Source organism: Rana temporaria, chromosome 3 (assembly GCF_905171775.1).
Source record: "Rana temporaria chromosome 3, aRanTem1.1, whole genome shotgun sequence".
NCBI classification, from domain to species: Eukaryota; Metazoa; Chordata; class Amphibia; order Anura; family Ranidae; genus Rana; species Rana temporaria.
This window is the reverse complement of record NC_053491.1, coordinates 390223812-390238632: the sequence shown is the minus strand read 5'-3', so window position 1 is coordinate 390238632 and position 14821 is coordinate 390223812. Positions and strand designations below refer to the sequence as shown.

Genomic DNA, 14821 nt, shown 5'->3' with positions numbered 1-14821 from the left:
TATAACATTACATTCAGTATACCCCAAAAAAGTATGCCGTTTTTTTTTTGGGGGGGTTTACATACGGTATTATCGGTATTTTCGTTCCGGCTTCCGGGTACTCGCTCCCGCGGGACTGGGCGTTCCTGTGCAGTGCCGCAATGTCATCTGGGACTTCGCCCATATGATTGACGTGCCTGAGAAAAACTCCCACCGGCGGATAAGGCGCGTCACGACTTTCCGAAAGTAGCCAAACCGCGAGCCGACTCCTGCGCACCGACTAGGAGCCGTGTAGAGCTGACTGCGCAGGCGCCGTATAGAGCCGACACGCGGCTCGGCTACTTTCGGAAAGTCGTGACGCGCCTTATCCCCCGGTGGGAGTTTTTCTCAGGCATGTCAATCATATGGGCGAAGTCCCAGATGACATTGCGGCACTGCACAGGAACGCCCAGTCCTGCGGGAGCGAGTACCCGGAAGCCGGAACGAAAATACCGATAATACCGTATGTACACCCCCCCCAAAAAAAACCCGACATACTGTACATGTTTGGTGTATACTAAATGTAATGTTATATACTTGTTTTTTGGGTGAACCTCCGCTTTAAAACCAAGTGAAGCACCAGTGTGATGCAGATCATAAGGCACTTATGTGTAAGGCAACAGCAAATAAGGGTTTGTGGATAAATCAAGCTTTAGAACCCAAGCAGAGTGGTTACAAGACACTCTGCAGTTCATGTATCATGCAGCCATCAGATTTTTCTCTGCAGACTCATGCCCAAAGATTCCTGTTGCAGTTCTGCATTTAAAGCAGAATACTTCCAGTTAGGCCAGAAACAGAGCCACAGGCGTATATATACAGTATATGGCCTACAACATGATTGGGTTGGGGGGATATTTTTGGGCAGAAAGATTTAAGGATTAGCAGTGCAAGGTATTAGGAGGGCTGGCACTTACCTTATTGGTTGATAGGTAGAGGGAAGTGAATCCTGGGGTCAGTCGGAGATTAGTTGATGCTGGACAAAGACTCCCACTCTGCTGCCCACTCACTTTGTGCCCTGCTACAAAGTTACAATGTTAAAGTTTGATCACTGGGAAATAGAAGACAGAGTAGATGCTTCCTAATCTTGCAGCAGAGTTACTGACTGGAGTCCAAAAATCTTTTTTTTTTTATAACAAGTGGAATAATAAAAAAAAAATGATACCGTTGCTCTATATTGTAACACGTCAGGAATTTATGCATGCAGACTTTTATAGTTATTAAAAGTCCCACATTAAAGGGGTGGAGCCCTTTTGAAAGGGTATTATTATTTAGCAGCAGGAAATCTAAGCATAGCCTTGGGTACAACTAAAATGCAAAGCAAAAAATCTATTCTCAGTTGGGGCTCTTGTTTGGATGCTGAAGAGTTGTGAGGGGCAGCTTGATTGTGCTTATCCAATATACAGCTCTATCTCCTAAGGGCCCATTCACACCTTGGTGCTCTAGTGTGCTGCGTTAATGCACGTGTGTTAAGGTGCATTTTTTCGTGGGTTGACGTGCATTTTGTTAAGCCCAAATGAATGAGCTACCAACACCTCAAAATGTTCAGAAAAATGGACATGCCCCATTTTGTAACCGCAGTACACAACTTTGCTCGGCGGTGTATTACCATGTTTTGTGGTTCACTGCAACTTAGAACTATGTTGCTTAAGTGGGTTAGAGTGCCGGAGTGGAAAATCAGATTTATTTTTTTACAAAATGTTATACATTTTTTTTTTATTCTATAGTCAATGTATTTCCCAGTTGCCAATTCACAGGGGACCAAAATCTTGTGATCAATCAAACTTGTGGGTGGTTTCTGGTGATTGCTTGATATTGTACAGTAATTAGGATTCCTGTCAGCTCAAAAAAGGTTTGAAAGTTAACGTGTTAATCTGTTTGTATTTAACCTGTTGCACATAATATGCTTTAACTCACAGATATAAATGAGTGTTCAAGCATTCAGAATCCCTGCGGAGAGGGGCACACATGTATGAATGTTCCTGGATCTTATCGTTGTGACTGCCGAGCAGGATACCACTTTGACACCTTGAGCAGGACATGTGTTGGTGAGTTTATACTGACTGCCCATAATCCGGTACTCCATCATTATGTCCAGCAAAAGTGTTCATTCATGTAGAAAAACATTTGCTTCATTTTTAGACAGGCAAGCCTACACTAACACACATTTACAGTAATACAATTCTATTCAGCGATCCTTGTTTGTTTTTGTTTTTTGTACATACCTTTTTTTATTATTTATCTTAACCACTCCCTGCCCCCAGATCAAAACAAGCAGGCCTAGCCTGAAGCATAGGCCTGCCTAAATTTCCCTGAGCTGGCAGCTTACCTCACATAAAATCCTCACACTAGCACCTACCTATGGTAGAGGGTGCTACACTTGCCAGGACTGCTGCCTTTCAGGGAAGTAGGTGGTATTTACGCTTATGTACCCATATCTCCCAACTTTTTGAGATAAGAATGAGGGACACCTATCAGAAAAAGTATGCACTATGCAGGCATAGGACACCCCCCTTCCATGCCCCCTTAAAGGACAATTGTACAAGAAAAACAAGATTGGTTAAACCCACAAGTGTTTTTTTTTACGATTACTATTTCTTTATATTGACTTTTGGAATTTATAAATGCAGCAATTTAGAAATCATATGAAAGGTTTAGCACTGGAAAACACTTATTGATAGATAAAAAGTGTATTTTATATACAGCTATATAGATCAGACCAAAATTAGGGACAAATGAGGAGGAAGGAGGGACAGAGGGACTTTGCTCCAAATCAGGCATAGTCCCTCGAAATCAGGGATAGTTGGGAGCTATGATGTCACCACTTCATTGCTCACTTGTCACTGTTTCTACTGACAACACCTCTAGAATTGATTTGGCGACATTTGGCAATGCTAGCATAATGGTGTTGGCCCTCAACAATAATATGGGGATAACTACAGCACAGGCAGGATCAACAGGTGAATACTTGGGAACAGGGATGGACTGGCCATTGGGACTACAGGGAGTTTCCCGGTGGGCCGATGGCTCAGTGGGCCGGCTTTAGTGACAGCAGACAGCCGCCCCCCTTCTGCTCCTCTGTCTCTCCCTTCCCGCAGCGTTCACCTCCTCTCCCTCCCCGCAGCGCTCACCTGGGGGGAACAGGGAAGCAGAGGGAGGACCAGAGGAGCAGGGACGACGACAGAGGAGCATGGGTAAGGGGACAGACTGCTGACTCAACAGCTATGGCCTGGGGGTTTCTCACTTCTGCCTAATCTTGTCCCATAAGGGGGGGGCACCGAACTGATTCTTTTCCCCGGGTGAAATAATGTCTAGCTTCCCCACTGGTACTGCCTATAAGAGTACCAGTACCAGTCGTTCTACTCTAATAAAGTAGAACGGCTAGTGGCTAGTGAAGGAGGAGAGGGGGCTCGGGTGGTCAGGGGGGGGGGGGGTGCAGGAGTTGTCTGGCCGCCATGGGAGAGACCTGTGAAAGTGGGCCAGTCTGGATGAAGTCCAGGGCCAGATTTTTGTCCCAGTCCAGGCTTGCTTGGGAATGATGACACTATTCCTAATAACAGGTTTATATGTTGTATAAAGCATGATCCTTATCTCCGTAAATTTTGCAAGTTGCCTGAAGTTTCACTGTAAAGCTGAACTATATGGTGCATCCCAAAAACTGGCGTTTTTAGAAAGGTATCTGCCAGCTACATGGCATAGTTTCAGTTAAAGCTGAACTCCAGGCACACAGCTAATCTGACTGGCATCTTGTGCTGCTTCATCCTCTCCCAGTCCGAGCTATGCTGAACAGGGATTGCAAGAGGCTGATATGAGGTCATATTCAGATACTTACACTGTTTGGATAAAAAACAAATGTTAGTGGCATTTTAATAAAGATAGCGCTGCTGTAATATGCAACTTTTATATCTCCCTGGGATTCAGTAGAAATTTGGGACCAGTGATTATTTTTTTTGCCCACATTTTCCTAAAGCCCATTTAGATTAATTATTTATTTATTTGGAGTCTTTGTCAAGGTTTTATAGCCATCTGTGTCCCGCATTGGGAGAATTCCCCTCCTTTCTTGTCTCAGTGACAGCAACATACGAAATGAGGGGAGCAGGTATCACCAGAATATGAAGTTTTACACAGCAACAAACTTCTGACAGAGGTTCTTCTATTTCCCACTTATTTAAAAAAAAAAAATGCTGTCTCTGTTCCAACTGTAGAGATTTCCCATCATTTTTTGTCTCATTGACACTATGATGGCAGGACAGGAAGTGAAGGAAAATCTCCCCAGTGGGCACATAACTCCCAAGGGTTTGAACCCTTTCCTTCCTCAGAGTTTAAAAACATATTTTGCTGGGGTTGGGCTTCATAGATCAAGTCTAGATGTTTGATTTAGGTGTTAAATTGAGTATAGATGTAATAAGTGACTATTATATTTTTTGGAAGTCCTACATTTTAAAAATTTCAGGTGTGAAAAATTCAATAGCTGGATGTGGTGGGTGTGCAATTCATCCTAAAGGTGTTCAGTAGGGTTGAGTTTAGGGCTGTGTGCAGGTTCTTATGGAGCTGACTTTTTGCACCTGAGCTCATTGATTTGGAGGAGTGTGCACATAATTTTTGCCATACAGTAAGGCATGAAGCAAATTGAGTAATCATATTTTTGTGTCCCTGGTGGAAACTGAACTGAAGCCTCGTACACACGACCGAGGAACTCGACGGGCGAAACACATCGTTTTCCTCGTCGAGTTCCTTGTTAGGCTGTCGAGGAACTCGACAAGGCAAGTTTCTCCATTCCCGTCGAAGAAAAAGAAGACATGCTCTCTTTTTGGCTCGACGGGGATCCTCGACAGTTTCCTCGTCGAAAAATGTACACACGACCGGTTTCCTCGGCAAAAAAAAAATCCCAGCAAGTTTCTTGCTGGTTTTTGCCGAGAAACTCGGTCGTGTGTACGAGGCCTAAGCCTTGCCAGGCAAGAACTTTTCACCTTGTCACCTTGCTGTTCACTTTAGTGGGGTAGCTGCACATGTTCTGCAATTACATTTATGTTCATTGATCTTTTATCTTTAGATATTAATGAGTGTCGCGGCTACTCTGGCCGTATTTGTGCCCACAAGTGTGAAAACACCGCCGGCTCCTTCTATTGCAGCTGCACCACTGGATTCAGGCTGGCTATTGATGGCAGAAACTGTGAAGGTAAGACATTTGTACATTATAGGATTCATAACTGTCAATGAAGAGAAACTGATAATATCAGAAGTCAATGAGACATTATGGGTTCATAAAAAAAGTCTGCTAAATACAGATCTGCATTAATATGTGTATTTTGTATCTGCCTGGAGCCGCTTTTGAAAATAATTATTTATTTATAGAAAAATATCCAAGAAGGACTAAAGCCTCATACACACGATCGGAAAATCCGACAACACGCAATTGTTGGAAAACAATTTTAAAGCATGCTATCCAACATTTGTCAGCGGAAAATCCAAAAAACAATTTTCCGATGGAGCGCGCAAACGCACAGCCTGTCATCACACAATTCCCGTTGGATAATCCGATCGTGTGTATGGGCCTTTAGACTCATTGGAAATACAATACATTTTTAAGATTACATCATGTCTCCTCAACTGTAACAATGTGTTATCTGTAGTGAATCACCAGTATAAAGTTCTTGATGATAATCAAATGGAAGCATTCTTTGGTGTCTGGTCAGCCTTCCGAGGAGTTTTCTGAAGTTCAGCTTGTAGCGTATGTTACTTAATAAATCACGCCCTTTTGAATGCCACTTTTAAATGGTTTCGCAGGGTGACCGGATTACAGTTCTTCCAGCTAAGTTGTCTTTTGAAGGGGGTGTAAGTTATCCCTTACAAACAGCTTTTCTTTATGACAGTTTTCTAACTGGCTGCCTGGAATTTTTTTTACGTTTTAAATCTTTTTCAGCAAAGACAGCCAATCACATTTTGCACTGCATTGTGGATGAGGTTGTTATGAGACATCCTGCACATTTCTCAAAGGGCTGCTTAGCTTAAAACAAGTGGATAGATTGTGCAATATGTACAGTATATATATGGAGTAAATTATGTTGAAAACTAAGTGTGATCGTACATTACCCTCTAGATGTGGATGAATGCTCCAGCAACCCTTGCAGTCAAGAATGTGCCAACGTCTACGGTTCATACCAGTGTTACTGCCGCCGGGGCTACCAATTGAGTGATGTGGATGGGATCACCTGTGAAGGTAAGATACTGAGTTGTAAGATGGGAGAAAGATTTAGGGAAGCTGTCCGGAGAACTCTGGGACAAAATACTGTCAGAACTTTACTTCGGTTTCTTTGTCCTCCTCTCATAAGTTGACACAATTTTACATTTTCCACCGGGCTTATAGAACCCCAGCTTTCTTGCATAACATTGATTGAGACTCCCCAGAATGTGTTATGCGTGGGGCATCCCCAGACAATCTGATTTACCTCTGGCAGTAATCCTCATGGTGTTTCAATTCCGCACTTCCTTGTATATTTGACCAATGTTGTGGTGCATTTATCATTATTTGCTGCATGTAGTATTATTGTACTTAGATGGGTCACTACTGTTACTTCTACATAACGAGGCTGGATCACTGAACCCAATAAGCTGATGGCGTGCGTTTGAAAAAAATCACTTATGAACAGAGGGGCTCCCTTAAAAAATATGTTCTAATTTGCAATCGCTGGCATGAGGCTGGGTTAACTTTCTGAGACCAGGAATGTACACACAAGAATGTGACACTAAGGCTGCATTCACACCTGACAAAACGCTGCGTTTTTTAAGCCTTACAATACGCCGGAGGGGTGATCAACATTGTCGGCTATGCCGAACGCCGAAAGCCACCTGAAAAAAAGGTCCGGGACTTGTTTTGAGCTTCAGGCGTACGCCGTTTCGGCGTTCGGCATGGAGATGTGAACCATCTCCATAGCCGACAATGTTAAATCACCCCTCCAGCGTATTGCAGGCTGCAATAGCGTCGCGCTACAGGCGACAATACGCCTAGATGTGAATGGAGCCAAAGAGGTGTCTGGGTCTTTTTGGGGCTAGACGTGAAAGTTATGCACTTTGGTATCCTCTAGTGATTCACTACCATTGTATATTTTAAAATTGTAAAGTTTATTTTTTAAATAACAGCCATGCTATACTTACCTGCCCTGTGCAATAGAATTGCACAGAGAAGCTTAGATCCTCCTATTCTGAAGTCCCCTGATGGCGCTTCTCCTCTCCTTGGTGTGCCACGATAGGAAACCGCTTCCTATGGTGGCACACCTGTGGGCTTTCGTACATAGACACAGACAGCGTGGCTCAGTCCCACCCACCACTCTTTGGCTGCTGCGGCCTCAGCAAAGCCTGTGAGAGTGGAGAGAGCAGCTGCAGAAGACAGGCACAGTGCTGGATCGGCTGAGTGCTCAGGTAAGTGTAAGGAGGGGGAGGGTGATATTGCTACCTATTCATGTTTTACCTTAATGCAGGGAAAGTATTAAACTAAACATTTTTTAGCCTTTAGAACCACTTTAATTTTATATACTGTCTACGCTTTCTCTCTGAGGGGTGGATTTACTAAAGGCAAATAGACTGTCCACTCTGCAGGTGCAGTTGCACTCTTTTTTCGTAGTAAATGTAAATACAGTAACATTTCACTTTGTAAAGAATACCCAATCATATGCAAATTAAAAAACATCATGTTTGCTTGCAAATGATGGAAGTCAGCAGAGCTTCTGACCATTTACTAAACTCAGGAGCAACTGCAAAGTGCACAGTCTATTTGCCTTTAGTAAATAATCCCCAGTCTATTTTCCTTTAGTAAATCACCCCCCCAGTCTTTTTGCCTTTAGTAAATCAACAAGGGGTCAAGTCCTGGGGAAAAAAGTGTGGGAACTCCCACCCAAGATCCACTCCCCCACCAAAAAATAAAAAATGATACGCTCATATGCATAATTACTAAACCGCATGTTTTTTTTTTTCTATCCACTGTACCCTAGTAATCCTTTATGTTACTGGCCGCTTCCTGTATATGAATTCATCAGGTAGTGTGTGGGTATTCCGTCACTAGCCGCAATGTCTCCCGGGAGCTATTGTCATTGTCCCCAGGAGACATTTCGGAGGTCTGCCGCGAGTTCTTTCTAAATCTCGCGATAACTCGCAGCAGACCTCCGCAATGTCTCCTGGGAACAATGACAAAAGCTCCCAGGAGACATTGCGGCATCGAGGAAGTGACGGAATACCCGCACACTACCCGATGAATCCATATACAGGAAGCGGCCAGTAACATAAAGGATTACTAAGGTTCGCCTGCCCCTGACAGGAAGGTTGGGGGGTTGCTGCCAATACACCATGCATCTCCCCTAAAAAACAATCTGTCTCAGCTTAGTTGATGAAAATTAGGATCATAGACCTGACAATACAATAGATTTTCTCACCAAAAATACAGAGCTGAGGGCTATACAATATGTATATCTAAAGCCAGTTTGTTTTTTTGTTTCATTTATTTTGGATAGAATGGTGAAGCATTAGAACCTTTGTCAGCTTTTTATTGCTGTCGGTGTCCCCACTGTGGAGATTTACTCTCTTCTTGTGTCCTGACCATTGTTTACAACATAACAGCCAAGCAAATAACAATTGAAGATAATAAGCAATAGCAGCATCCTTCTCTTATTACCTTAAGCCTAGAGTACCATGAGGCTGGTCCAGTATGTTATTTTAACCTATACACTATTTTCATTGTCATTCCAGACATTGATGAATGCGCTTTGCCAACTGGGGGCCACATTTGTTCATACCGCTGCAATAACGTTCCTGGTAGCTTCCGATGCACCTGCCCTCTCACCGGATACACGCTGGCGCCCAATGGTCGCAACTGTCAAGGTAAATAACTTTTTTCTGTATTACTAGCTGTGGCCACTAGATGGAGACTTGCTTACAGAGTTTGTGTTAAAACTGTATAGAGCAGAAATGATGCTATAACAAAATACCCAAAAAACATAGTTTTTCTTTAATATTTAGGTGTGTTATTTATAACATATGTTGGGGAATTAGGTTATAAAGTTGTGGTAGCAAAAAAATTGTATCATACACTGTGTAAAACTGTTAGCTAGAGTTAGCCTTTAATTCATTTGTTGCTTACCTAAATTCCGCCTAAAACTATATACTGTGTGTCCTTCTTTGACTACCCTGTCCCAAAAGGTGACAATGCTGTAGTGATCCCACTTTGAAAGATCAATAGATCTAATGGCAGGATCAACAAGATCGGGGGACTCAGAAAAGCAAGAATTGCTGTGTTAATGCAAGCATTTTTTTTTTACCGCTTTTGTTCCACTTTAACCACTTCAGCCCCAGACCATTTTGCTGGTCAATGACCGTGCCACTTTTTGCGATTCGGCACTGCTTTAACTTACATTTGTGCGGTCATGCGACGTGGCTCCCAAACAAAATTGGCGTCCTTTTTTCCCACAAATAGAGCTTTATTTTGGTGGTATTTAATCACTTCTGCGGTTTTTATTTTTTGCGCTATAAACAAAAATAGAGCGACAATTTTTTTTTAAAAATGTATATTTTTTACTTTGGTGCTATAATAAATATCCCCCAAAAATATATATAACATTTTTTTTCCCTCAGTTTAGGCCGATATGTATTCTCCTACATATTATTGGTAAAAAAAAAACACAATAAGCATTTATTGATTGGTTTGCGCAAAAGTTATAGCGTCTACAAAATAGGGGATAGTTTTATGGCATTTTTATTAATATTTTTTTTTTTTACTAGTAATGGCGGCGATCTGCAATTTTTATCGGTACTGCGTCATTATGGCGGACACATCGGACACTTTTGACACATTTTTGGGACCATTGGCATTTTTATAGTGCTATAAAAATGCATTGATTGCTGTAAAATTGTCACTGGCAGGGAAGGGGTTAACACTAGGGGCGATCATGGGGTTAATTATGTTCTCTAAAGTGCGTTCTAACTGAAGGGGGGGTGGGACAGACTAGGGGAAATGACAGATCGCTGTTTATACATTGTATGAACATACGATCAGTAATTTCTCCCTCTGTCACGAGCGATTGCGGGTGCCCGGCGGTGTCGCGCCCGCCGGGCACTCGCATCAGCACCAGGGGCGAGCAGGGGGCGCAATTTTACGTAGTTTTGCGCAGCCGAGCCAACCTGCTGCAGTAAAACGGCGGTGGGGGGTCGGCAAGCGGTTAAGATTATTTTTTTAATTAAATTATACACATGTAGAGAACTTGTATGTACACTGTACATGTTTTCATGCTGATATGGCGGTGTCCAGGCAGGGAGCAAAGGAATCTTGTGTAGTCACCTTGGGGTTGCTTTACTAAAACTGGAGAGTCCAAAATCTGGTGCTGCTCTGCATAGAAACCAATCAGTTTCCAGATTTTTTTGCCAGTCCTTAATTGAACAAGCCAAAGTTAGAAGCTGATTGGCTACCATGGACAGCTGCATCAGATTTTGCACTTTCCAGTTAAGTCAATTTCTAATTATTAACCTGAGCTGCGTGTGACAACTTCCTGTAATATTGTCTTTATTTCCCAGATGTGGATGAATGTGTGACAGGAACACACAACTGCAGTGGAACTGAGACCTGCTTCAACATTCAAGGAGGGTTCAAGTGCTTGTCATTTGAATGCCCCAAGAATTACCGCAAAGCCACTGAATCGTAAGTAAAGCCTAATTTATCGTCTTTACATTAAAATGTATCAATAGCCAATATTTAATTTTCTTTTGAATGGAGCAGGGGATGTTAGAATACCTGTAAGATTTATATTGTAAGCTTTATATTTTTATCTTTGTTCCCACTGGGGAGATTCACTCTGTCCATTTGTCCCGGTGACAACTGTCACTGAAAAAAAAGTGATAAGAATTACAATACGCTATAGCTGTAAACTTACTCTATCCGAATTTGTTTGAATCCCCCCCCCCCCAAAAAAAAATAAGATTTCCCTACAGTATATGTACACTTTAAAAGTAACATGATATTAGAGGACTGCTGTTACTGATTTGGTTTCCAACCTCTGGAATAGCTAGTGCTGGGACAGCATTTGTTCTCTGCATCACTGTTTGGCAAACACACTGGAACTACAGACTTTCAATGACAGCTGGGGACCAGTACTAAGACCAGGAGGTGTAATATCAGCTCCTGGACCTTCCGTAGCAGCAGCTTGTAGGAGGCATGTGATATCATGGTGGTCTGTAGCAAGCATGTGATGTTATCAGGGGTCAAGTCCTGGGGAAAAAAGTGTGGGAACTCCCACCCAAGATCCACTCCCCCACAAAAAAAAAAAAAAAAAGATATGCTCATATGCATAATTACTAAACCGCAAGTTCTTTCTAAATCCCGCAATAACTTGCGGCAGACCTCCGCAATGTCTCCTGGGAACAATGCTAAAAGCTCCCAGGAGACATTGCCGCATCGAGGAAGTGACGGAATACCCGCTCACTACCTGATGAATTGATATACAGGAAGCCGCCAGTAACATAAAGGATTACTAAGATTTGCCTGCCCCTGACAGTGACTCGAGCTGGGCATCGCCGCTTAGTGAAGGATTGGCTCCGGTGGCTCGGCTGCTCTCGGCTGCTCTAGTCCTGCAAAGGGAACTGAGTTCCTGCTGTGAAAAAAGTGCAGGAACTCCGTTCCCACGCGTTCCCGCAGGACTTGAGCCCTGGATGTTATGGTTGTCTGCAGCAGGCATGTGACATCATGGTGGTCTGTGGCAGGCATATGACATAATGGCGATCTGTAGCAGACATGTGACCTCATGGCAGTCTGTAGCACGCATGTAGTGTTACGGCACATACTTTTAGTATGGAGACCAGGAGAGAACTAATGCAGCACAGAAAGCTTCCTTCTGCAGCAGTAGACCACTGCTTTAGTGATCTATTGCTGGATCATTGCAGTAGCACTACCTAGAGAAGGAATATACTGAACATTTTGTTAGTTTATGTCTTGAAATGCCATTTGCAAAACTGCTCCCCACCCAGCCCACACATTTCCCTGAATAAAAAGAAATGGCTGCACACCACAGTAAGGCTTCGTACACACGACCGGTTTCCTCGGCAGAATCCATCAAGAAACTCGGTGAGAGATTTTTTTTGCAGAGGAAACCGGTCGTGTGTACATTTTTCAGCGAGGAAACTGTGGAGGAACTCGACGAGCCAAAAAGAGAGCATGTTCTCTTTTTCCTCGACGGGAATGGAGAAAATTGGCTCGTCGAGTTCCTCGACAAACTAACTCTAAGAACTCGACGAGGAAAACGATGTGTTTCGCCCGCCGAGTTCCTCGGTCGTGTGTACGAGGCCTAATAATCCAAGATACTTTATTGGATATCCCAAGTAACACCACAAGACTAGAATGCCTAGTAGACGTGTTTCACACAGTTCAAATGTGCTTAATCATTACCGTAATGATCAAATGTGCTTAATCATCTACCAGGCATTCTTGTCCTGTGACATTACTTGGGATGTCCAATAAAGGATCTTGGATCATTACTGTGGTGTGCAGCCATTTCTTTTTATTTATTGTCTGCGGAGGCGAGCTGGGGCGGGCACGCACCAGTTCCATTAGACTTCTATATATCACCTGGAGCGGCGAGTCTTCCTTGTTCAGTGCATGCATTCCTCTACCCAAATATTTGTTTCCCCCATCACACACCTTGGTTCCTCTTGCCGACTTAAACATCCTGTAGTGACGTATGAGATGGCAGGTGGAACCTCTGTGTGCAGCAGGAGTTTTGAATTCCTGTGTTAACTGGGGAGCATTCTGGCGTGTTCAAAGACATGAGCCACCAGAAAGGTAAGTATAGAGCTCCTTCTTTTATGGGTGTCCCATTGCGTATAACTGGCAGTTAATATTAATTAAATATTAATCATAGGATTCCTGGCCATGTATTCCTGGCCATATTCCGGTTCAAACATCCAGTCATCTGAAGCAGATTATTATTATTATTATTATTATTATTAGACAGGATTTATACAGCGCCAACAGTTTGCGCAGCCTTTTACAACTATTTTGTCTTAATCCTTAAAACATGATTGGATGTTTGGGTTTCTTTTTCAAATGCAATGCTGCTCAAGTGCAAATGTTTGAATGCAAGAAGCATCATTTGATGAAAAAAAGCTGCATTGACCTTCTTTGCTTGCAATTAAAACTATTTATGACATCATTTTGTATAATGTTGGTTGCAAAATATTTAAAAAACATTGCATAACTTTGCCTATAAAAGAAAGAAGACGTTTTGGTCACTGATGCTCAGCTTATCTATGAGAAAGTTAAATACTTTACTGCTTCCCAATAAACTGTGAGGTTACATCATTGGGTAGAATGGTTCAACCAACAAAATGGTTGCCTCAGTTGGCTGATCTCTGTAATAAAATATAAACATTTTTTTAAATGTTTTTTCTTCTCCATGAGCTTAAATCATTGTTGATCTGTTAGCCCGATGGTCACCGAAGATGCCTCAGTAACATGGCTGCTGAACAACAAAATGGCTGCTGAATACCCTGGTAGGCCTGTGGATTTCTCAGTCATTTGGTAGTTCAGGAAGAGCTGATTTGCCGAACGCTGCCTATTCTTGCGATATGTATGACATTCAAATGTATTTGTTCATTTGCGCAATGTGTTGTTGGTGTGGCTTCCGCATTAACATCCAATTGATCGTTCAGTTTTCAAGGCCTGCTGACAAGTCAGGTTATAGGGATATCTGAAAACCTAACCAATCTAATTCACAAATTAGCATAACTTTTATACATATCCCTATGAACTGGACTTGTAGAGCGCAAGTTGTCTATACACAGAAAAGTAGAGCAGAGGTGGCTCTAGGCTTTGTGAGGCCTTAGGCAAAACTTGACATGGGGCCCCACTCACAACCATGATGGGGAAAATAATTCAAGGACAAGAGCCTCTTCCCCACAAACCTGGCTGGGGGTCTGCGGGCAGGGTGCTTATCGGAATGTGGAAGCCCCCTTTAACAAGATCCTGCTCTATAAAAACTAAGAAGCGGGGGCCACCCAGTGATGTCACCTTGTGAACCCGCCCCCTTGTGACATCATTGACTGAGGGCATGCTGGGTCATTGATGTCACAACGGGTGGTGTCACCGATATTCACTGGTTGTTAGGGACGCTGGCAGCCCCTCTCTTGAGTCAGGGCTGCCTGAGCACAGCAGCGTTAAGGTCCCCTGTTCCTCAAAACTGGGGTAATGCATTGGGCAATTTAGGCGGCTGCGAGGCCCCTGTGAGTGTGAGGACTTAGGCGACCGCCTAATTTGCCTAATTAAAGAGCCGCCTCTGACGTAGAGTCATTTCATTGCCTGAGGTGATATTGGAGCCTGTCAGTTCACTAGTGACATCACTGAGGTCCTTTAATTATTCAAAATGGTTTGTGAATGGCAAGTTTTTAAAAGGTCTCAATTTTACAAACTGGTTCAAGGTAAAAAAATCTGATCAGTATCTGTTTTTATTTTTTGAAGGTAACAGCCACAGTTTGACTTCTTTTTCTTTTCAAATAAGACCCAGTGATGTCGCTAGTTCCTACCCAACTAGCTGGCTGCATTCTCTTTCAAAAAATTGACTACTGTCATTTTATTCAGGTGCCAGGTACTGCTTAAAGGGTAACTCTGGATAATATAGCACTTAAACCAGGATGAATGATCTTCAAACCATCAATACAACTGAAAAATATTCACCAGAAAAGTGTAAAAATGCAAGCCATAGGATAGTAGTTGGAACACTATGCAAGCTTGTCTGGCCAAAGGCAATAGGGAACTAAGACAGTGCTGAGCTCCACT

The 14821-nt window shown here is 42.9% G+C and overlaps 1 protein-coding gene across 2 annotated transcripts in view; it reads left to right on the top strand.

Annotated features, from left to right (window-relative positions):
• Positions 1-14821, top strand: part of FBLN1 (fibulin 1) — a 113534-nt gene that overhangs the window by 61637 nt on the left and 37076 nt on the right. For both annotated transcript variants that reach the window (XM_040345791.1, XM_040345792.1), the window contains exons 10-14: positions 1935-2063; positions 5069-5194; positions 6116-6235; positions 8755-8886; positions 10573-10696. In XM_040345791.1, the coding sequence (XP_040201725.1) occupies positions 1935-2063; positions 5069-5194; positions 6116-6235; positions 8755-8886; positions 10573-10696 (631 nt within the window). The remainder of the gene's footprint in view (positions 1-1934; positions 2064-5068; positions 5195-6115; positions 6236-8754; positions 8887-10572; positions 10697-14821) is intronic.